This window comes from Nipponia nippon, unplaced genomic scaffold (genome assembly GCF_047370975.1).
Source record: "Nipponia nippon isolate SJK-2023a ecotype South Korea unplaced genomic scaffold, ASM4737097v1 scaffold_14, whole genome shotgun sequence".
Taxonomy (NCBI): Eukaryota; Metazoa; Chordata; class Aves; order Pelecaniformes; family Threskiornithidae; genus Nipponia; species Nipponia nippon.
In genome coordinates this window covers 8,596,385-8,618,905 of record NW_028262330.1, presented here as the reverse complement: position 1 = coordinate 8,618,905, position 22,521 = coordinate 8,596,385, and the positions used below count along the sequence as shown (strand labels likewise).

At 39.1% G+C, this 22,521-nt stretch overlaps 1 protein-coding gene, 1 long non-coding RNA gene and 1 other non-coding gene across 4 annotated transcripts in view; 2 read left to right on the top strand and 1 right to left on the bottom strand.

The window, feature by feature from the left end:
- Positions 1-22,521, bottom strand: part of PITPNC1 (phosphatidylinositol transfer protein cytoplasmic 1) — a 93,072-nt gene that overhangs the window by 19,878 nt on the left and 50,673 nt on the right. Inside the window, 2 exon segments of the mRNA XM_087751156.1 lie at positions 1,392-1,487; positions 12,441-12,512. Of these exon segments, the coding sequence (XP_087607282.1) occupies positions 1,392-1,487; positions 12,441-12,512 (168 nt within the window).
- Positions 3,951-20,444, top strand: LOC148056448 (uncharacterized). Of its 2 annotated transcripts, XR_015703325.1 has the most exons (4): positions 3,951-4,500; positions 11,824-11,941; positions 12,618-12,716; positions 19,227-20,444. It is a non-coding gene; the product is annotated as an uncharacterized LOC148056448 (long non-coding RNA). The 2 variants fall into 2 exon arrangements; XR_015703326.1 differs by lacking the exon at positions 11,824-11,941.
- On the top strand, positions 13,901-14,013 carry LOC148056449 (U5 spliceosomal RNA). Its single transcript, XR_015703370.1, has one exon. It is a non-coding gene; the product is annotated as a U5 spliceosomal RNA (small nuclear RNA).

Genomic DNA, 22,521 nt, shown 5'->3' with positions numbered 1-22,521 from the left:
CTTTGAAATAACAACACAAAGACTCAAATTCTTTTCTGACTTAACATGAGGCTGTTTTTCTATATCATAAGATGAATCATATGGGAATTATGCTTAATAGTTGGCTATTAAAAATGGGAAGGAAAGCTGAAAAGCTAGATGTTACCTTCATGTTTACAATTTCTGGAAGTGCACACACTGAGATGAAAAAATCTTACACGACTTCTTTAAAACACGGTCAAATGCTGACCTGGTCAGTAACAGCGGTCATTCCTAAACGGAACCAGAAGGCTGTGGAGTTCGGGTAAGATGATGGGACCGATAAGCTGTTCCATGAGGTGTTATATAATTTTTGGTACTTAACAGATGGGTTTCATTATCTAAGGAAACTAATAAAATTACTTTTCATTCTACTGTAGACCCAATTTTGTTTTATGACCCATACATAAAATTTGAAACAGGATCTGTAAATGGAAGATAACAAGTACCTGACTTTTTCAGTCTGAAACTCATGTCTTCTATGGTATAGAAATATATTCATTGGCAAGTCTTCATTTTCTATCCTAAAAATGATTATATAGTCTCGTTTTGTATAGTCAAACAGCTGCCGTACTCATTGCCAGCTACAAATATATACTTGGCTCCAGAGGCAAATCATATCTCCAAAATTAAATGCAAGCATAAATCTGATCATTCCTCTCTAGCTGCTTCTTTTTTCATTTTTCAAGTCTGAGGTTAAAACATTGAGACCTCATCTTCACTTGCATGGTGGTTGCTGATTTCAAAACAGTGAATTGCATTGACCTAAAAGAAACATGCTCTTCAGAGATGCGCACTATCAAATATACATGGGAGCAATTTTCAAGGGAATGAATGTGTCTGCTGCCATCGATGCTCCGTGGCAGATTTACCGCAGTATGTGGTATGCTTCAGTCCCTCTTGGTCTTCCGTCGTGGTCGCCTCTGAGCAACTGTGCATCAACCCTGTTCTGTCCTTTGCCTGGGCTTAGGCACTTCGCGTGACTTATTAGTCAGGGCGGGATGCAAATAAGGACAACGGTAATGTTTAAAACTGCTCTGACCTGCAAACACTTAACTGAGCTTCATGATTCAAAGAAAAGTCCTTTTCTACTTTGAATGAATTCAGCTGAATATCAAAGGTCTGGTGCAGGATCTGTTCTGGTAAGGGTATGAAAGCATTTCAAAAGGTTGGAGGAATCGTCTGCAAAAGAAAGTGCCAGGCAATCTAGATAGAGAGGTTGCTGTCAGCTTCCCCTCTAATCAAAAGCTTTTTAAATGCTCCTGGCCAGCAAGTTTTCATACAAAAATAAAATTGTTTTGATTCCTATCAAGGCTTTCCTGCAGCCTCTTACATTGCCTTTTTCACCATTTCACAATCAAGTTGTCTCTTACCTCTGATTCTTTGTAATAGCGCTCAGGAATTTCATCGCTGGCAATATCAATAAAGCAAACTTCTCGCTCCAGATCTTTAGCTTCTTTGTCAAAAATCTGCAAGAGTTAAAGAAATTCAACACTGTAACAGAACGCCACCCGTACAAAATCCACCTGGAATAATGGTTACAAGCCATTTTCAGTGACTTGAATAACGTATTTTAGGCTTACGCCTGAACAGCTTCTGATGTAAGATACTGAAGGTTTTGCAGGGACAGAGTCTCATTCTCTAGCCTACCCCAGTCATCAAAGGGAAGAAAATAGGTGTTCCTAAGCAGGATTAACAATGGTTTGAATGAATGATGCCACAGACGTTTTGGGGAACAATCCACTATGTCCGATCAAGAGACAGTGGGCTGTTCAATGTAACACATCGTCTTCAGCACTTACAGCTCACACCGCTGGTCTTCCTTGTGCTTTTTGGAACGGAGACTTTGGTCACAAGTAGTAAAGTTAACAACTAGGATTGGTTTTATTGTGTTCTCTAATCTTTGAACTGGATTCCATCACCATGTAAAAAACCTGGCTTTCTGGACTCTGGATGTTTCTGACCTTTTCACTCTGGGGACAATAACGAAACGCAGGTGTGTCGCGTGAACTAGCCACGCCAAGTTGCTGTTAGAACCGAGAATCAAAATTTTGGCTGAACTGCCCTCAGTGGAGGCTGGAAACTTCCACTATCCATTTGTGCACGCATAAAGCTTATTTTCATTTTAATCCTTTAGGACCTGGTTTTGAACACCAAGTCTCTTGTTCTATGCAAGGCAAATGATGGGTATATTTTGAGATAGGGGTCCATTTGCATCTGCAGCGTAGTATACTTCTGTGCCTGTGTCCATAATTTAATTATTTAGGCATCTTAGTGACCCATGTGACTTATGCTATGTCTGCAATAAATTTCTACTCGTGATTCTGGGACTTGGAAAGAGCGACTAGGTAAAAGGCTATCATGAATTAACGCCATAAAATTCAGGGAAGTTGTGCATACACTGTCAAGATCAGTAACAAGCTAACGATGTGTTTTTTCCTTTGGGGCACAGTGTTCTATAGCTAACGTTTCCAGGAAGCATAAATAGTTTTGTTTTCTTTTTTTAAAATAAATGCAGGGAACGCTCTGTTAATTTAATTTCATTTCATCCTAGAGGAACAGTTAAAAATACATAATGCCAGCAACTATTCAGTAACAAGGATGCTACTTTATTATTTCAGAAAGAAATGCGGCTGCCCATGTAAAGCATTCAAAGTGAGCAACGGACGACAGTGACCGCGTACACCAGCTGGTACGAAGAACACTGCTCAGGAAATCATCATTCAAATAAATGAAAAGCTAAAGTTTGACTCTACAATTTTCACTTGGCTCGGTAGTTAACAGTACTGGAATAAAAGAGGTAACACCGAATGCCTACTGAACTGGTAACTATAAAATGTTAACGTGTCTGAAACTGCAGAGCAGAACAAAGGGAAGCTCCAGTCTGTTCTTATCTGTGTGCTTATTCTCCTTCTCCAAGCCACCTTTTGCAAAAAATTGTGTTATTTGAATAAATTTGAGCTGAGGGGTCCTTCCCCTGTAGTGCTCTTTCCTAGAACTGGGGTACGTTTTTAAAAATCACTGTTATGTTTTAGATATATATAATATAGGTTGCTTTTTATAAGCTTCCTCGCTTGCTTTTTTCCTAAACCAATGCAGATATGCAGAGCAGTCCCTTGATGAAACCAGTTGAACTATTTTTGGAACAAGATGCGTTTCAGCATAATCTCTGAGCTTTAAACAAAATAATGGAGATTTCTCTTAAATGGACATTACCAGGTCAGCTGAGGCTCTGAATCAGAACTTGGTTTAAGTACAAGCCTAACAAATTTAAGCACCTGCATACCTCTGCATGTTTGCAAGGACCTAAATTGGGACTATTACCCAATATCTTATCTGCAGGAGCGTGCCCTGCTCTATCACAGGCTTGATCCACATACTGCACCTCTAAGTAAGAGAGTTTTACATTCTTCTTCTCTCTTGAGAATGCTTTGATAGCAGTGGGGATGACAGATGCCTTTGCCAATCTGTCAAAACCAGGAGGAATTTTTCAGCCATTTCAACTACACCTCATTTGCTGCTTAGGCTATCCCTGACCATTTCCTCCATTCCAAAAGTTTGTTGAATGACATTCTCACTTCCCTTTGCTGGCAGAAGCTGTTGTCTAATCATTTATGCTTCTGCCCGTCTTAGACTGTCTTCACAAGATTTGCAGATAGAGATTTAATCTTCTCATTCTATCAGCAGTAGAAAATAAGAAGTCATTAGAGAACAAGACTGATTTCTTTCTTAGCTCTAATTCTCTTATTGCCTCTCCTAGCCACATAATCTGGGATTGTCTGGGAACGTGTAGGGAGGATGGGTTTATCGCGTTTGTGATCAAAGAGACTAGAGAAATAAAGGAATGGATTAAAGTCCATGAAGAGCAGCATAAGGCTCCCAATCTGTGCAACTGTACTTGCAAATGTGCAGAAAATGAATGGTGAGAACAATCTGTATCCTTAAGAAGATGATGTAGAAAGGCAGAATATTAAATATTATATTGGAAAGAACTGGACAGGCTTTACATTTGCAAGCCAAGTAATTAATTGAGATTGAAATACACAATCAAATGGAAAACAAAGAGTAACATTCAGGCTGAAGTGTCCTTTTTGCTGTGTGTTTGGTTTTTTTTAGGAGGGGGGAGGGTGACAGCTTTTTTACAACAGACAAACATTTATACACTTCCACTTTCTAAGAGGAAGGAAAACTCATCATTATTTAGACAAAAAGTGGAAGAAAGGTTTTAATTGTGTCATCTTTACAATTGTCCATAGTTTCTTTTGGGGAAAATTTAAAAAAAAACCCTGGCAGATGATTCTAGTACCTCAGGAAAGAAAGATCATACAGGATACTGCAGGAATATAAGTGCTGGTGTATTTTAATTTCTTTCCTTCGTTTTCCTCCTGGCCTACAACGACACGTCCTAGCACACGCTTTGCTGGTGACTTCTCTTTTCCTTATAGCCGAAGCCAGAACAGAAAGTCAGCTTATGAGATGATGGTAAGTCAACAACAAATTTAATAGCTTTTTTCTACAAGCTCCTTTCCCATTTTTCTTCTTTTTCTTGTATCTTCAGGCTAAGTTGCTGGCTTCAACCTCACTCAGATGTAGCTAATCCAAAATTTAACTTTTATGGCCAATCACCAGAGCTAACCTGGTTTGGCTATAAATAGTATAAAGCCAGACTCAGCTGAATCCATTGATTACATTCACACGGGCTAACTCCTCACTCATCTACGCCCCGAGGACTCCGAGGGTCAAATCGGTGCTTGTTTGGCTTGGCTGTGTTCCATAATATATGATTCTGTCCTGTGATGTGGTTTGCTGATCATCAAGAGCAAAGAAGGTATTCAAGGGATTACCAGCTGGAAAGTTGTTTGTCTGTCTTTACTGCAACATGGTTTTTTTACCAGCCTAGATACAGGAGTTGTGGTCAGGAGGCTGTAATAAGGCAGCTAATTCGCATTTTAAACACTAATACTTGCAGGACATAAAATTTCCTGTGGAAACAGTTAAATAACAGGTCAACTTAGAAATAAAGACAAGCTGTTAGAGATGAAAGTGATAAGGCAACCTATACAGAAAATTCAATACTATAAACAAGTAAGTTGGAAAATGGGTGTGTTTTTTTCCATCTCTTGTGAGGGTTTAGGTGAGAGAAGATCTCTATGTTTTTCTTACTTGTTATGCTAGATCCAGATGGTCAGCCATTGCTGAGAAACGCAGCTAATGCAGAGAAATGAAAGGGCTAAGAGCTAGATTTTTTTCCAAAAAAGCAGAGCGCTCCGAAATGAATTACAGGCAGGTGACATGGTAGCAAACATGATTATCATCCCATGTGCTAAGTAATCGGACACCTGTGCCTATCTACAAACTTAAGCCAAAATGACTACAGTGTTCAATATACAACGCGTAAATGTAATTTATTGAGATGAGAATTTCTACTATAAATTAAATTTTGTCCTCTATTCAATCCTTCTTTGAGTTAATATCTATGCCTGAAAGCGTTGGTCTTCCCTCTCTGCCTCCCCGTTTTCCCTGCCCTGCCAACAAAGCCAACAGGTATCCCAACAGACTTAAATCTGGACTTTGCAGTAGCTGGACATCACAAGATGACATCTTAGTGGGATAGGTAGGCTATGACATAAATGGCATGACAAAACTATCTTTAAACACTAGAATTTGAAATTAAATTAAATTTATCTCTGCCTTTCTCGCTATTATAGTGATTCATTCATTGTCATTGAGCTTCAAGAAAACGGAAACAATACAGTATGCAGCTAGAGGAGTCCCCAAGCTTAGATGCATACGTGCAACATATACGCTCCTTTTTTGATTCAAACATTGATATTTCACTGAAGCTTTTGGGTTTCCTCTGTATCTTCTCTCGTCCCTGAAATGTAGGCTAGCTATGCAACTTGCAGGTATTGAGCAATCTGTATGATGACGAGCGCTTTCTGTGAGTAGAATACATATGTATCCATCATTTGTAGGATGGCTTAAATGTAGGTTTCATAGGATGTGAAAGTTAGAGGTATAACTGCAGTAAGGACTGCAAGAACAAGCTTTTTCTTTTTTTTTTTTCCCTATTAAAAAAGGGAAAATCTGGCACAAAACCTTCTCTCCAACTTGAAATTCTAATCTCCTTAGATTGCCATCGTCAGAACTACTGGCTAGTCTCCAATTTATTATTGCAGCATCCTTTCGCAGGTTGTATCATCTGGTCCACTTTAACTCTCATTTCTCTGAAGGAAAATTTACTCTCAAATAAAAACCCCACCTACTCAGAACTTCATCTATGGAGTTTTATTCAGTGTGTAACTTTTCTGTAAGTCATGTTCCAACCCCAGTTACCCCCAAAGTCCGTTACTTTGCTTTTGAGATTTACTTGGGCAAAGATGACAGGAATTGACCAATTTCAACCTGTTCACTGGCTAAAACTATTTATGTGGACACACATAATTGGGAGCAATTCTTCTGTGGAAAAAGATTGAATCTCTCCCTGAGAGCAGTAAATTTGGCGCACTGAGCGGCACAGGAATATCGCTGCCTGCCGCAGAGTCCAGCTCACAAAGGCAGTTACGTATTTATCAGCGGCCTTGCTCCCTCCTTTTTATCTCCATGTCACGACTCCTCTATTATTTCATCTCTTACAAAATATCTCATTTAGCTTTGTACCTTCGGAACAGAGAAGTGTATTTTTACGAATTATGTCAAAGTAGCTATGCTTCCAAGACCACAATACAGTATCAATAATATTTACTGGGATTAGTTTTTTTAAAGTCACATCTATTGTGCTAGATTTCCTAATTAACTTCAGTAGTTCATTTAGAAAAATCAAGAAGTAGAGGCACAACCACATGACTTGTTCACACTCTCTGTCAGTATTGGCCTTGTCTTATGTTCTGCGATAGCCATATGTGCCTGGGACATACTATTGGTAGTTAAGTTCAACAAGAAGAGAGCTCTTCACACAGAAGGAATTTTAGGTTAACCTCTCCACTCGTTTGCCTGTATTCTTTGTGACTTATTAGAGGGGGAAAGCTTGACAAAAATAAAGATTTTCCATTGCAAATTATACTGGAGACAAACAGATACTCAACACCATCATACAGAAAAAGTCCGGGTGCAAATAAAATCACCCCTAAAAGCGACCCTGGCTTTGACGTTGACATATTTTGCAGTGACGCCTAGGAATCCTTTAGACAAGTTACAGACTGATATCCTGTAGTGCAGTGAGGCTAAGCCAGGGCACAGCTGAATCCATTTCAGCTGAAATCAGTGTTCCACAGCAGTTTCCTTAAATAGTGAATTTACATTTAATTTACATGTGCTATATTGAAGTTTGTTACAACCTAGTTTCATGTTACTAAGATAGGAGACAAAAATAGAGGGAAAAAACATCCTAAAAAGAGCAAAACTAGACATGGTTTTTCTTCTTAGCTGGCCATACCTAGAATTTATTTTACTTCAGTCAAATGCTTCACAACCAACACTTCAGAAATACACACTAAGGAGGAAGCACGATGAATGACCCAGTACTGCATACTCGGTCACTTGTAGGGCTGCGGAATTAGAGCTCACTGTCAGGAAGGGATTTTCTAACCTTAAACGGGGGCATTGCAATTTACGTAGGCTGCCTGTCAAACACGGTCTGCTATCAGCTGGCTGGTTTTAGCGTGCTCAAGCTATTAATGTGTCAAATGATGCTGGTGTTAATTTATAACTATATGAATGACCAGAACTACCTCTTGTCTTCATTTGGCAAATGGTCATTCTGAGACATGCATTTTCAACTCTATATTATCCTCGAAAGGCAAGAAACACATTGATAATATATTTTTCTCTTGATTGACAAAGAATTAGGGCTGTAGCTCTGATGTCTTTATGAGCATTACTGTGCCATACACTTACAAAAACGTGCCCAGGGACACCCATACTTTGTCATCTTGAAATATAACTCTACCTCAAAATGTTTACTCCACACCTTCATTACTTTTAAGAATAATGCTATTCTTGCTAGTAAATATCATGGCCCTTTAACAAAAAGAAAGACTATGCTATTTTAACATCTTGCATGTTATTCTTTAATAATCAAGAGCCAGCCATTGAGTTTTCCAGAGCAAAATGTTATGCTACAAAGAGCAAGGCACTGGTAAGTTTTACATCCAGTGAATTTCCATTACTGGCAACTATGGGATTATTTTTACAAGCTGTGCTTTTTTACTTTCCCCAGACACTATCAGATGGTAAAAATTCACTGCCCAAATATCAGTGGAAATTAATTCTGTGACTAAAAAACCAAACCAAAACAACCCCAACAAAATCCAGTCAAACATAATGATCCTTCTGGAACAAACAGGACAACTGAAATGTCTCTGTGATTCAGTGATTTGCTTGAACAGTGTCTGCCTTCGCTTTACCTTTGCTCCACCTTCGGCTACAGATGGCTTTTTAGAAATTTTCAGCAGGACTGGACTGTGGCGTGCAAGAACAGACACGGAGCTGCAGTGCGTGAGATCATCATGTGCTGATTACAGTACCTACTAGAGCCATGTGGTGGATCCTTTCTAATCAACAGAAAGCCTAAGTTGGTGCATTCCCCACTAAAATTAAAAATAAACAAAATGTGTGTCTGTAGTGTACACTGAAATAGTAAGAATACAGATGGGAGAAAAGCGAGAGCAATACACCGTTCAGAATAAAATTAGCCTTATGGGACACAAATACTGACCAATCAATAGGCTGTTAAAAGAAAACAATATCTGCCCAAATAAAAAAAGAGGTTAACAAAGTCTGTTCATGAAAACCAGACTAATCATTTAGTCATAAACAAGCAGGAACTTATACCACTCCTGCCTGTGATTTCTGACCATTTCATTAATTAGATAACCTTAAGAATTCCCTTGTCTTTAACTTATGGTTTTAATATTCAAAATATAGACCTTGTGTATCTATATTAAAATTCCCTAATCGCTAATTTTTCTTATGGGAAAAAAAGTGTGCACTGAGTGATTAACATGCACTTTTATAGCTCGCCTGTGTTCGCTGAAGCTCTCTGTTGTAGGCACCTGCCTCCCTCCCTCGTCCCAGCAGTTCCCACTGCAACCTTGACTTACGTAAGCAGTGAAGATGCAATAGGGAAGCAATATTTCCATGTGCTCTACAGACACCACCTACAGTGTCATTTACATTTTGTAATTTCAAATAAAAGTAAAATAAAAATAAAATTTCTCTTTAAACTAAGTAATTTACTTTTTAAAAGACCCATAAGAGGGAACACTGAGTGGCCTGCCTCATTGGTCTAGTTTCTAACACTACTAATGAAGCTATAAAGCTGCAAGTTAGCAGTGACAATATTTGATGTACTAACGTGTTCATCCAACACTGATTCTGTTTTTCTAAGGAGAGAGTTGCCATGCGAACATCCAGCTGCGATCCAGCAAAATCAGCCATGCTGTAACACTAGAAATCACAACTGGATGGATTTATGGCACTGCACTGCTGTCATCTACACCAGCTTCATTAGTGTTTTAGCGAAATAAGGTGTTTTATTGTCCATTGTTCTTTCTGGCAATGTTTATAATTGTGCAAATCAAGTGCAAACTTTAACAGATCGTAACAATAGTGCTTTAAGCACATTTAAAATAGGTTAAAATGATGACAAAGTCTAAGACATAGCAAAATCAAGTTCCAAAGCAGATATCATTATCTTTCACTACTTTCTTCTATCATGACAATTGGGAAGAAAAATCAGGAGGACTTTTGCATCAAGATGTATTGCAGTAATTAGGTAGAATTTTACCAGGCAATGTTAAATAAAATAATGCTAATAATACACTAGCCTGCTAAATGACAACAGGAACCCAAGAGCATTTATATTGCTTTCTTCCACTAATCAATGGAATTAGCTTTAGTATCCTTATAGCTAATTATTGCTTTTTACAATCAATGTCTGCTTTATTAGATAGCATGGAAATGCAGAATAGATCAGAGTTCAAGATTTCAAAAAACCTGTATGGTCTCAAACAATGTATCTAGAAATAGTTGTGTTAAAATCAGACATGCGTTATTACCCTCATTTCTGTAATGTTAATATTCATTCAGTATATTTTGCATTACAACTGCAAAATTTACAGAAGTATTTTTTGGATTAATTATTTCTCCATCAGCCAAGGTTGATAGTTCCATTGAAGAAAAATACAGTGTATCTATGGAAATCTACAGAAATGGATGCTATGTTTCCTGTTGTTTTCTGCCTGGGCAAATGTAGTGAAATTTCATCTAAACTTGTCTGATATGAAGGAGAAATACGCTTCACATTTTCTTAAGTGATGCTGAAGCCTACTCACTGAGTAATAGAGAGAAATAGGCCTCTTAGTCCTAGTTCTGAGGTGTCTGGTTTAACAGAAGCCTCTCCACAGGCTCAATGAGGTCTCTCTCCGTCTTTACTAACCTTCCAGCATCTCAGTGCTGTCCCAGACACATCTGGGTCACCAGATCAATGTCACCAGATCAACAGCAAAAGAATGTAGATCTTTCGTTGGTTAATTGTGTTCACACTAGTGAATAGCATAGCTCTCAGAATTACAAAGTCATGGAAATTAGGGCTGGAATGCAGCCCTCTAATTCAGCTTCTCTTTCTCCTCGTCAGTTCAAGTAAGGGTCAATTGAATCTGTTAATCTTGGTAAATACTTGCCTAGTCTGTGACTCAGGTACCTCAGTAGAAAGGGAATACAGTATTACCCCACTGGCACTCTGGTGAAAATTACATTTGAAGAGCTGGATTCAAGCAGAGTAGGGATTCTTTGATTTACGTCATTTGAGTATCCTACCTCTGTCTTACTTTCATCTTAAATTCACTGGTTGGGTACTATTCAGGGCTTGATTCGTAGTATTTCAGCCACAAAGCTGACGCGCAGAAAAAACTGAAAAATCACTGATTAAGTAGCTTCAGTTCTTCCTCTATTAGGCATCAGTACAGAACGCGTCTTCTCACTGCTGACATTATAATGTACCAGGAAACTAGTCTGCACCCTCCCGAAACCAAAGGTGTGGGCTTGCTCTGAATTAAAGTGCTGCCAAAAAGCAGAAGTGAACATTAAAAAGTGCATAAATTACATAATGCTCATATAGTTGGTAATGTAATACACTTCTTTTGTTTTCCTGCTCTCACTGATCTGGATCTGACTTAGACTAGCAGTGACTGAAAGTTGTTGGTATCTGGTGGCTAATACATGATCTCTGTCATGTTCCCATTGGGAAAATGCCTGTATGCCAAAAACATTATTCAAAATTATACCTTGTTCTTTTACGTGTAATTATTCTGCCATAAGCAGTGCAACAGCTGTCAGCCTTATTAACACGCAGGCCCAAGGCGGTTAGGGAAAAGTACCTCCCATCTGGAGAACTGAGCACTTTAACCTTAACAAGGCAGCAGCCTTATTAAGAGGGACACCCCTGGAAACGGAAAGGCTCTGTGTCTCAGACCCCTTAAAAGCTGCTTTACTGCCACCTTCTTTCTCAAGAATGAGTTTAAACACGCCTTCATTAGGTCTCTGTATTACAGATCAATTTCCCAGACATTTTAACCTGTATTTCACACCTATAAGAAACTTCTTCCCCTAAGTCTGCAACAAATTACTGTTTAAAGCATACCAAAAGGAAACATAAAGAAACATGTTTGTATATTCCTTCACGGGTTGAATCTTTACATGCTTGGCTTTATGGAACGTTATTCTTTTCTTCCAAGTTGTACGACTCTGCTTTGCTACCTGTCAGGGCAACAAAGTCTGACTGACCTCCTGCCTTCTGCTCCTGAGCATCTCTCCATCAGCAGCTGCCGGCTACTCACTCCCACCCTTCCGCTAGAGAGGATGTTGCATAGCTCATTATCCTTTTCATCTCTAAGCTCGAACTCTGAGAACTCTGCAACTTTTGGTAAGTGACTGCCAAAAGCATCACCTCAATACTCCACCCGTTGTTCCCTTGCAGTTGTTTACCGCGATCTCTGTCTCTGACCATTGTGCAGTTTCCTGTTTGCTCTTCCCAGCGGCTCCTTTGAATTCAGCCCCCTTTACTCAGAGAGAATAATGTGGAACAGATAAAGTGGAATACAATTCCACCAAAAAGAGAGAGTCACCTTTTCTTTACTCTCCATAAATGTTCATCAGGACTAAATTCACATATGTAAATTACGTTGTGTTTAGAGAAGCAACAAGTAGAAAGCGAGATGCAGAAGGGAAGTTGTGGACACGAATCTTTCATCTCGTGGTGCTTTAGAGGTAACTACTCTGCAGGCTGACAAGGACAGGACAATGAACAGGACACCCAAGCCTGATTAGGCCTTTTTTCCAGATTGAAAGACCTACAACTCCCAGATACAGAACATGATTATCCGAAAGGATTAAATTAATTTTGCAAAAGCCATCATACTTACACTGTCATTGCTTCCTTTGTTGTCCTCGTATTTTGTCTCTATGTGAATGGAGAATTTAGGCAAAAATGAACACTGCAACAGAAGAAAAATATGTTTGACATAAAAAATATGGCTTGCCTCATCAGCTGACGTACTCAGTACATCCTGTTTGGTATCAGCTTTCTTATTTTTTTCCAGATTATTTCAAGAAAAAGAGTAAATGGACACAGAACATAAGAGCGAAGCTTTTTATGATTCTGGAGAGGTTCCATCGAAAAGCTGAATACTATAATGAAGGTATAAATAAATTAATAGAAGTACTCTGGAATAACTAGATACAATAGTTTTCATGCTCACTACGCGTAAGAGTACAAATGTCCTGAATGTCTTGTTATAAATTCAGTTCACTTAGATCTCGAGGGCAACTAGATATTCATCATCACAGATTAGTCTATCCCCCATATAAAATAATCCAAGGACACTTCACTAGCTGCAGGGGCTAACCAAACAGACAACAATGCTTTGATGTGTGCGGGCTTTTTTTAATTTTCAGTGAGAAATGAATTTTAGTATAATTTCCTATTAATGAAATTAAGATGGATTATGACCTGCTGTAGAAATTCCCTATACTAAACCCAAATCAATCTTTAGGTAATAATGCCAGAAAACTAAGAATGCACAAATGTTTTTCTATTAAGATAATATTTCTGTATTTTACATGGGAATAAATTTATTTTTCTGTGGATTGCTTAATTCAGTGGGCTTATCAAGATTAGAATTTATAATACTAGGCAACATGATTTCAGTGGAAAAAATATTTCAAATATCTTTTCTTTAGCATTTCATAGTTCTTTCAAATCAACTTTTCAGATAGGCAGATAGAGTAGACATCTAAAAAACTCTGAAGGATATTAGTTCAGCAACTTTGCTATTAGTCATCAAGTCTTTTCTTGCATTAACTGCCCGTGAAACTGAAGTGCCAGTTCCTTGTATGATGCATCACTACTACCCCACGGCAAAGTGTCTTTGTAAAGACTACGACTATGTCACGTGCTGTACATACAGATTATACAACGAGGCCATTACGTGCCTCAGTGTTCACATTGCTGTTGGACCAAGTTTGGACTTGATAAAATCAGGAGAGTTCTCCTAAGGGAGAGGCTGATGACTAAGAAAAGAGGTGATTTAGAAGGCCAGCTGTAGTGCAACAAAATTGAAATGAGAAGCCAGCTCCTTTGAGACTACAGAAAACATACTCCTGATTCCATGGATGTCACCCAGCAAGTCACTGCTCAATCTTCTTCTGATCACAGGATACCTAGTGTGCAATGAGCACCTCTAGAATCAATCCTGGTTGAAAAGAGTGAGGGAGTTTTGCCAGAATAAGGCTCTGGTGCCGCGGAAGGCTTCTGGTCAAACTGCCTTCCCATTAACATAATGAAATTCTGCCATGTAACGTGTTGGTGCTGCAGATGGCCAGACCGCCCAGGCTTCTCTTCAGATCTTATAAATGTTTTGCCTTTTATTAAAGATTTCTGTGGAGTAGCACATTTATGAGTTTCAATCCAATCTGAACTGTGACTGGCTCTCAGCTATGCAACTTGTTCATTGAGTGAATATGTGGGAGGAAAAAAAAATCAGCAGTATGTGGAGTGCAGGATGGGGCAAGTTCAATGACAGATCTGCTAGCTCTTATTACCCATATTTTGTGGGCAATTAAACATTTCCTATGTATACATCTCAGGAAGTGCCAGCTGAAAATATACAATATTTATAAGCAGTCTGTCAGAACTGGGGATCTCGCAACACAAATTAACACAAAAAAAATCCAGATATTCTTCCAGTTGAGGTTTCACCATGTATCTCAGTATGTTGCTTCTATTCTGGCAGACATCCAAAGGCATCTGCAAACAAAAGCCTTAGCAAACAGTAGGCAGTACAGGGAAAGAACACGGCGGGGGGGGGGGGGAAGCCAAGGTTTGTCATAAGGTTCTAATTTGTAACTCCAAAATTAACCAAAAGGTGGAATGAACATCCTTGAACTATATTAATGCTAGCTGGAAGAAGAGATGAATAAAAGGGGTTGATTAAAAGAATTCTATAATCACATGTTCCTAGAGTAAGAGAAGTTATAAATGTGATGTTACAAAAAATGGGGAGTGACCCAGGAGACACAGGGATGCCAGCATGTCCTAAAACAATGTTTGATGTCACTCAGGATTCGTACTCAAACAGCATAAACGAACATTTTAGTTGTTCTCCGTGTTTGCAGGAGAACATGGAGGGTTGAAAATTGAATTACTACTGGAGGTGGATTATGAAAAGCAGATTTTAAAAAAATGTAAAACCTAATGACAGACGTCATCTACTGCGTAGTTTTTAGAGCATTTGGAAAATAACTACATTGGTGCTAGGGTGGTAAAAACATGGGTTACTGCTCTCAAAAATGTAGTATATGGCAGCCTTGTATTTTACAAAGATGTGTAACTACAGGGGTCACAGCCCAGGTGCACAGCGCTCTTGCTGACAACAACCTAGAGCTCTGCCTATGGGCATCCTGTGGGAAAGCATCCTTGAGGAAATGCGAGGAGACTGCCAAGGAATACTTTGTTTTACCAGCAGTTACTAGTACTGCTTACCGAATGCAGCAACTGGTACTGCACTACTGAGGACTCAATGCTTAGGTCTGAATGATAGCTTTTAGAAACATTTTCACTGAAAATGGCAGAGATGTGTGCCGTACTATCTACAATATCCTAATTGTTTAGAACAGTTATTAGGAAAGCACCGTTTACTAGCATCGTGTCTGCATATTTCAAGGTTACCGCTCTAGGCCATGTTTTACTTACATGTTAGTGTCTATTAAGTATCTGCCTGCTTGATTTGAGGACCAAAGTTTCATTTTCTTTGCTACGCAATTAAACAAAATCAACACCCCCTAAATAAAATCTATTAATTGATGAAAACAGAATGACATCAATGATCTGTCACTAGCGGAAGGGTCATCAAGACTACAATGCTTCAGTAGATTGAGTATCTAGGCCAGAGCTTTGTGAACTTGCAAACTTTTACGTTATACTTAGTCTGAGCCTACTGGTTTGTCGGAAACCTCAGTGGCTACGGAAATTGCTGTGACTATGCTGACCTTAATGGCTCTGTGCAGCGCAGTTCTCTCAGCTCTTTTAAGAAGTAGCAGGATCCACCACAGGACGTGGTGCTGCTTTCATGGTCTCACTGTCAGAAAACTCCATTGACAGCAGGAACTTCAATATAGCATCTTTCACATTTACAGCTAATACAAAGCTAACACCCTTCCCAAAACAGTTCCTCATCCCTGGTTCTGATTAAAGCATCTTTGCTTATGATCTAACTATAGAAATTCAGGAGTTGTTGGATCGAGTACATTTTTCCATACTCAAACACATTTTTCTTTGTTGCTTTTAGGTCACAGTTTCAGGTACAGTGGAGGATAAAAATGAAAAATATGAAAATCCTTTGTGTTGTTCATCTGAAGCACGGCTACAGTTTCAGACAAAATTTTGAGTAAAGCCAATTTCCAGATTTCTGTTTTACCTTGCTATCAAAAAACATCTACTATTTTCAGCCACGGTCTAGAGTTTACCAGCAATGAGTCAGATCGTGCCACTTTGAAATGCAGCCATCTCATATATTGAACTCAAGGCTGCATTAGGCTGCCTGTAGCAGCTCAGCAAGCCATTGCTTGAATCCAGTTGTTGTTTCTTGTGACCCAGAATCTAAACTCTACTTAAAAAAAGAGATCTCCTAGTCTGGTATTTCAAAAAAGAAACATTAAGAAGAGAGTAAGGATCTTCAGAGTATTATAGAAGAAAAATTATAAGTGCCATTTACCTCAAGCCACCTCATTAGAGAGCAGAAAGCCATTTTCTGCACAAAGCTATCAAAAGTCAACCTCCCTGTGTATTTAGTATAAAGGCAAGGGCTATACCAATCCAATCCGAGATTACAAATGGTAACATGAATTTACCCCAAATGAAAACTAAAATTCACCAAAAAGTACTCCACGGCAAAAATACCAGAACTCAACTGGCTGGCAACCACTGTTTTAGCAGCTGTGGGGGGTCTCGCTGGCTCTCAGGAACACTTAGCAGGGTCCACATTTTTGAACGTTTCACAGAATGTGTCTCATGATTCATCAGCTGCACTCTGACTAATTGGCAGAGGGCTCTGGCAGAACCAGAAAACTGTTTATGCATCATTCAAAAGACCATTATTCATCATGCAAAAAGTTGTTGGGTTTTTTTCCCCCCTCCTTAAGTGGCTGCATATTTACTTAGCCAGGGTTTAAAAGTGTTATGCAGCAGCCAGAATCAAACTTGGGAGCGAAAGGTAGGTAATAACGGTAATAACCTTTCAGCAGGTTTTTTTTTTCAAAGCACCACTCCCTTTCTGCTCTGCCTCCCCCGGGGCCTGTGTTCTTCCAGCACAAACCTGGCAGCCGATCGATACACTGAGCGCACGCAGGCACGCACAGGGCACTCTTTCCAATTTTCCATTTGACTATCTCGACAGCTTGCAAGGTTCCTCTTTGAAGAAAATAGTGGCAAATTGAATCTTTAACTTGAAATTAGACTTAAATTCTACAGAATAGGACAAAGTCTTCAGAGTCCTAGTGTCTTCAATGATAAGGTTTCTTTGTGTAAAGCTCTCAAAGGAGGCGTCTTTTATATTTTACCTCCAGATTTTTTTTAGATGTGTTACAAACTCCTTAAAAATTTGTTACAATCCGGTACACCTGTGACACTCAAAAACAAATAAGGAGAATACTCTGGGTTTTTTGTTTGCTTGTTTGTTTAAACTTTCTATATTTGGCACCCCTTTTGGAAGAACCAGGAGAGGTTTAAAGCTCAAGAGAGTAAGCAGTGAAATAACCGGAGTCTGTAATAGTAATTACCACACATAAGCATGGGTATTTCCAGATTAAAATAAAGTGAAATGAAAGCAGCATGCGGAAAACACAGACCGCAGTTGCATTTTCAATTCACTACAGATAACCTCTTGAAAAATGAAAGGCCTATTTTTAGCACGATGATTGATTAGTGTTGCCATAGCAATAAGCAACACTTACAAGAACAGGGTAGAACCTAAGTATGCCAAAACACTGTGCCAAAGTCTTAAAGAGGCAGTCAAACACATATGGTGTTTTACAGTCGTTTTATGGAGTCGACTGTAAAAATAACCGTCGCATAGTGACTACACCCGAGGTGGCTGCAGGAATTACTGCAGTTGCCAGTAAATACGCTGGACAGAGGGTAACTGAGAGAGGTTTCTTTACTCTCTGTAACCTGCTTTGTATGAGCGAGCGCTATTCATCACTACTGCTTTAGCTAGTTTCATTTTCCATTTGGTTTCTTTCTGCAGCGTGTTGAAAGAACTGCTAGAGACCTCACCATTGCACTTCACTTCTCCTGCTCCTTGTGAATATTAATCCACAATCCTTGGGAGTTATTTTTGTACAGTAAAAATTAATCCCACTATTTTTTTAAGCAGCAGAAGCACATCCCCCTAAATCTTAACATAAAAGCCTGGAGAGGCGGACATTTCATGTAAATGTTCTCTCTGATCACCCACGACTTTTCAGACTGATGAATTTTTTTTTAATATGGTCACATACACATTATTTTGGCAACACAGGTGGAACTGGATCATTTACAGAGCAATCTCCACGGAGTCTAGAGCTAAAGAACACAGTAACTGCTACAATGAGGTGGCGCTGGCCAAGCAAAATTAGATTTTTTTTAATAGGGTAACTTCTAGATAGCACATCCTTTGAATTCGAAATTTTTGGGCACTGTTTTGGTAGTCAGTCTGTAACAACAGCATTTCTTTATTGAAGATCAGAAACTTGGAAAAGACAGTTGGAGTCCCTACTTCTCATTAATAGGCAAAGGGCGAGTGGGGACTACGGGGCAGTGGAAGGTCCCCAGACTCACTGCGGCAGGAGGGAATGCCCGGCCCAGCAAGGGGCAAGGAGGGAGAACAGGCAGACACGCACACAACAGCCCCGGAGCAACAGGGGGGTTCGTAAACAAGAAGGAGGGATGTAAAGGGAGGAGGGATGTAACATGGGGATTTGCCAATGCCTCTGGACAATGGCGAGGACAGAACAGAGACACCCGGATGCGGGAGAAAATCAAAATCACACATGGGCATGGATAAACAAGATGTCGTCTCTACAGCATATATGCAAGAAGATATATGAAGATAATATAGTGATGTCTCTACAGCATATTTCAAATTACAATATTTCCTTTAGCTATTTACAGAAAGAATAAAGATAGTTTCCTTAATTGAATATTTAAAGTTTTTTGGAAAGCGGCCACCATGTTACGGACTACCTTCAGAATACCCTGAACAGCACTGCATGGGAGCACACGGAGCTGCTGTGTGATAGAGGTTACTTGCTACACAAACCAGCACCAATCAGGATGACAAAGTTGGAAGAGAATAGACGGAAAGGGCTGGGCAGGGTGATGGCAGAACTTGGAAGATGTGACTCAATGAGAGGGAGGAGAATTTGGAAAGCAAGATAAGCACAGGAAGGTGGCAAAGAGCAGAAAAAGCGCTGTTGAGCGGAAAGAGTAGGAACAATGCAAAAACAGGGCTTGAAAATAAGCAAGGGAGTTAAACTCTCATAGACAAGCTCAGGAAGAAAACCACTATTTGTTTGTATTACATCCAATAACTTGAAGATGAAACAGTCAACTAACAAGTTGCCTCCAACCGCTATGAAACTCAGCACCTATCTCTGGTTTTGCCTTCCCTTAGGATCGCCTTCTCTGATACATGGGAACAGTAACCTGGGTATCGAGGAAGAACGGCAGTGAGGAGCAGCATGCACGAGTGAAAACGACAGTCCCATGAATCAGAGGGGGGCTTCGATTGCTTTATAACAAGCCAGTGGTGGAAAAAGGGAATTCTCCCAAGCAGTTTGATTTACTCTGTTTCAATGGGATTAAGCCATTAAATGAGAAAACAGGTTTGCAGCTTTCTAAAAATACATTATTTGTTTCTTATAAATACTACCGAGGTCTTTCCTTTTGCTAGAATCTCTAAAGGAATCAAATCTGTGTTTTGCTAGAGTAATGTCACCAGTTAGCCTGTCTGCTAAGTTGGGGGGTGAGAGGGGAGGAATTTTGGTAGTAACTTTGTATCAGGTGCCAATCCTGCAATACAGATTCTGTTGCATTTTTGATGCAGACTTTTCATATACTCAAGCTGGAGTAAAGTTTATGCACTGAAGACTGATGGGTTACATCTGAATTTCAAGCACTGGTAATCAGATAAAGAGAACACAGGAAAAAAACTCTACAGATTCCTTGCAATGTTTATCTGAAATAACTTTTTTTTCCTTCTCAAGTCATCTGATTATAAAAATAACAATTACAAAAACATTCCTTCCAGATAATTTACTTCACAGACAAACTGGCAGCTAAGTGAAGCACATAACATGCCTGTTCTCAAAAGTAATCAGAAACCAGCAGGTCGATAATGGAACATTTAGCAACTATCGCTCTGGGGCCTTGACACATACCAGATGAAATAATTTTATTTGCCTCAGTCATTTGCTGTAGAAGAATTAGTGTCATTGTGATATATCATCAAAGGAATCATTGTCTCCTGCTTTCTGTTCCATAACTGTTTTTCATAAATATTCTGAATTTACATCCTATTCCTAAGTTAATTTGAGACATCGGCAGGTTGAAAGAATGCTCTTCCTCCTTGCAGAGAGTAAAACATGCCATTTTTAATCTTTATTTGGCTTTATATACTTATAATTGTGAAACTTACAATTGGCCATAGATTACGCATAAAAAATTATCCAGCTGTTTTTAAATTTCAGCCCCAGAACTGAAATATTGCTAACAACACTGGAGCTGTTCAGATCAGAGAGCAAAACTATTTGAAATTATCCCTGGTAAACACCTGAACTGCACCTTCAAGGTCAGAAGAGTTTGCTTAAATTCTGTCTGTATTTTTCCTAACCTCTTTGTACTCCAACTTGATAGCTAAACTTTGTTAGGCTCATTTTCAGCGTACTTTGATCATATAAATTTTTTGTACCATGGTTGAGTCACCATACGTTCGTGATCTGATTATTTGTTTGCTTGAGGCTCCTCTCTTTTTGTCCAGAATCTCAACTGTCACTTGAACAGGTCAAATGGATATTTGCTCTGTGCTGCTTATTGTCTAACAATATCCCGACGCAGGTAAAGAAACTTAGTTCTATGCAATCCTTTTTCGCTTGGTTTGCAATAGAGACAGGTTTGCTTTCTAGTTAATTATTTCTAATCTAGCTGGATAACCTCAGAAAGAAAAAGAGTAAAGCCTCCTGAGAGTTCAGTCATTCTTGTCCACCTATCTAGGACTAGCATAAATATTTTACACTGAAGATACGTATTTGCAAATGCTGTGATAAGCTGGTACATAAGGGTTTGTTGAGAGCTGTAAGGCATCCTTCCTCCATCCTCCAAGTGAAAAAGATTCCAGCCTCTGACTAGCAAAGGAATCCTTTCCAAAAGCCAGCAGCTAGCAACACCCACTCTCCAACAGCATGGTTAGCTTGACAGGAGGCACTCAGCAGTACCCCAGCCCTGTAATTGCTCATAGAGCAGAGTCCCTGAGAGTTACTTCTACAGGGCTCCCGTTCAGCTGTACACCAAATACAGTATCCCAGACAGATGAGCTTAACATCAACCTAATGCAATATTCAATGAACTTATAAATAAAACTTAAACATTTATTTTAGCAAGATCTCTTGCCAGGTTGCTATTACAAGATCAAAACCAAAGCAACTTCTTTTCTAAGTTTAAGAGACTTTCTCACATATGGTTCTTAAGTAATGCCCCAGCCACTAAAACAAGGGTTTGAACTTCATAGGAGTATCCTATTCTCTAAATAGTACCCCCAAATCTGGATGACTTCCTTTGGCTTCAGCTTCGGAAGTATTTTTTCTACTTCCTTCTCCCTCTCAATGTCAGCAGGAAGCTTGCAAGGATTACCTCAGGCTTTGATAGAGCGTTTCTTGGGACATTACCCATGGCTCATCTTCCTGATAGGAAGTCTTTTGTATTGCAGTTTTAATGAGGCCCTCCTCCACAAACAGCAGAGTGTACATTTTAAAATGCTCTCCTGACATTACAATATTTCACATACACACACCACAAAAGCATCACTTGTGAAATAGTTCTCTTAAGCTCATTATCTTAAGTGTGTCATTTGCTTTACATATTATTAATACAGTTGTCGAGACTTGGTAGTAGACCAAGCAGTCATCTCCTGCTGCTTGCTGTCAAATTTAGGGGTTTGCTGTGTAACAAATACCATTCCTGCAAGCAGATGCCATCGTAACTGGACCCATATTACAGAGTACTAACATCGTGACACTCTAATTTCCATTCCTGTTTTCATGCATCCAATCACTCTTGGCTTTTTATACTACCATTGCAGAGAACAATATTCTGGAAATTATTTTCAATGCCTGCTAAGCTTTCTTTCTTAGAAGATGTCCTATTTGCAGGTCCTTAAGGTCATATTTATGAAATCCGTAATATTTCACAGGGAAACCAGATTGATGAAATTATTCTGCATTGAATCTCTGAATGCTAGTGTTATGTGCTTGAATGCAATTGCTCAACAGCCTTCATATTTCACAACTGAAAAACCTTAAGACTATCAGCAAGACTCAGTCTGTTCTTCACACCCTCTTCCAAATCACTAACATACACTGAAATAACACGACGGAGCCTTTAAGGTCCTTGCTCTTTATTTAGAGTGGAACTTACGAGGTTAAGTAAGGTGTGAACATAATATAGAACAGTATGTACTTGATAAGATTATGCTTTATTTATCCAATTATTGGCCTGCCTTTAGAATCACTTTTCTTGAAATGAGGCTCAATTTAATTCTCAGGATGTCCCACAGACCCTTCGGAGGGAATTTAATATCTTTAAGAAAAGGGTTTCCAAGCTATCTTACATATTTTGGGCAATGTCTGTGAGAGTATTCTTTCCTTCAGAATTCTCTAATGAATATAGAAGATCAAAATTTAGAGAAATATTCC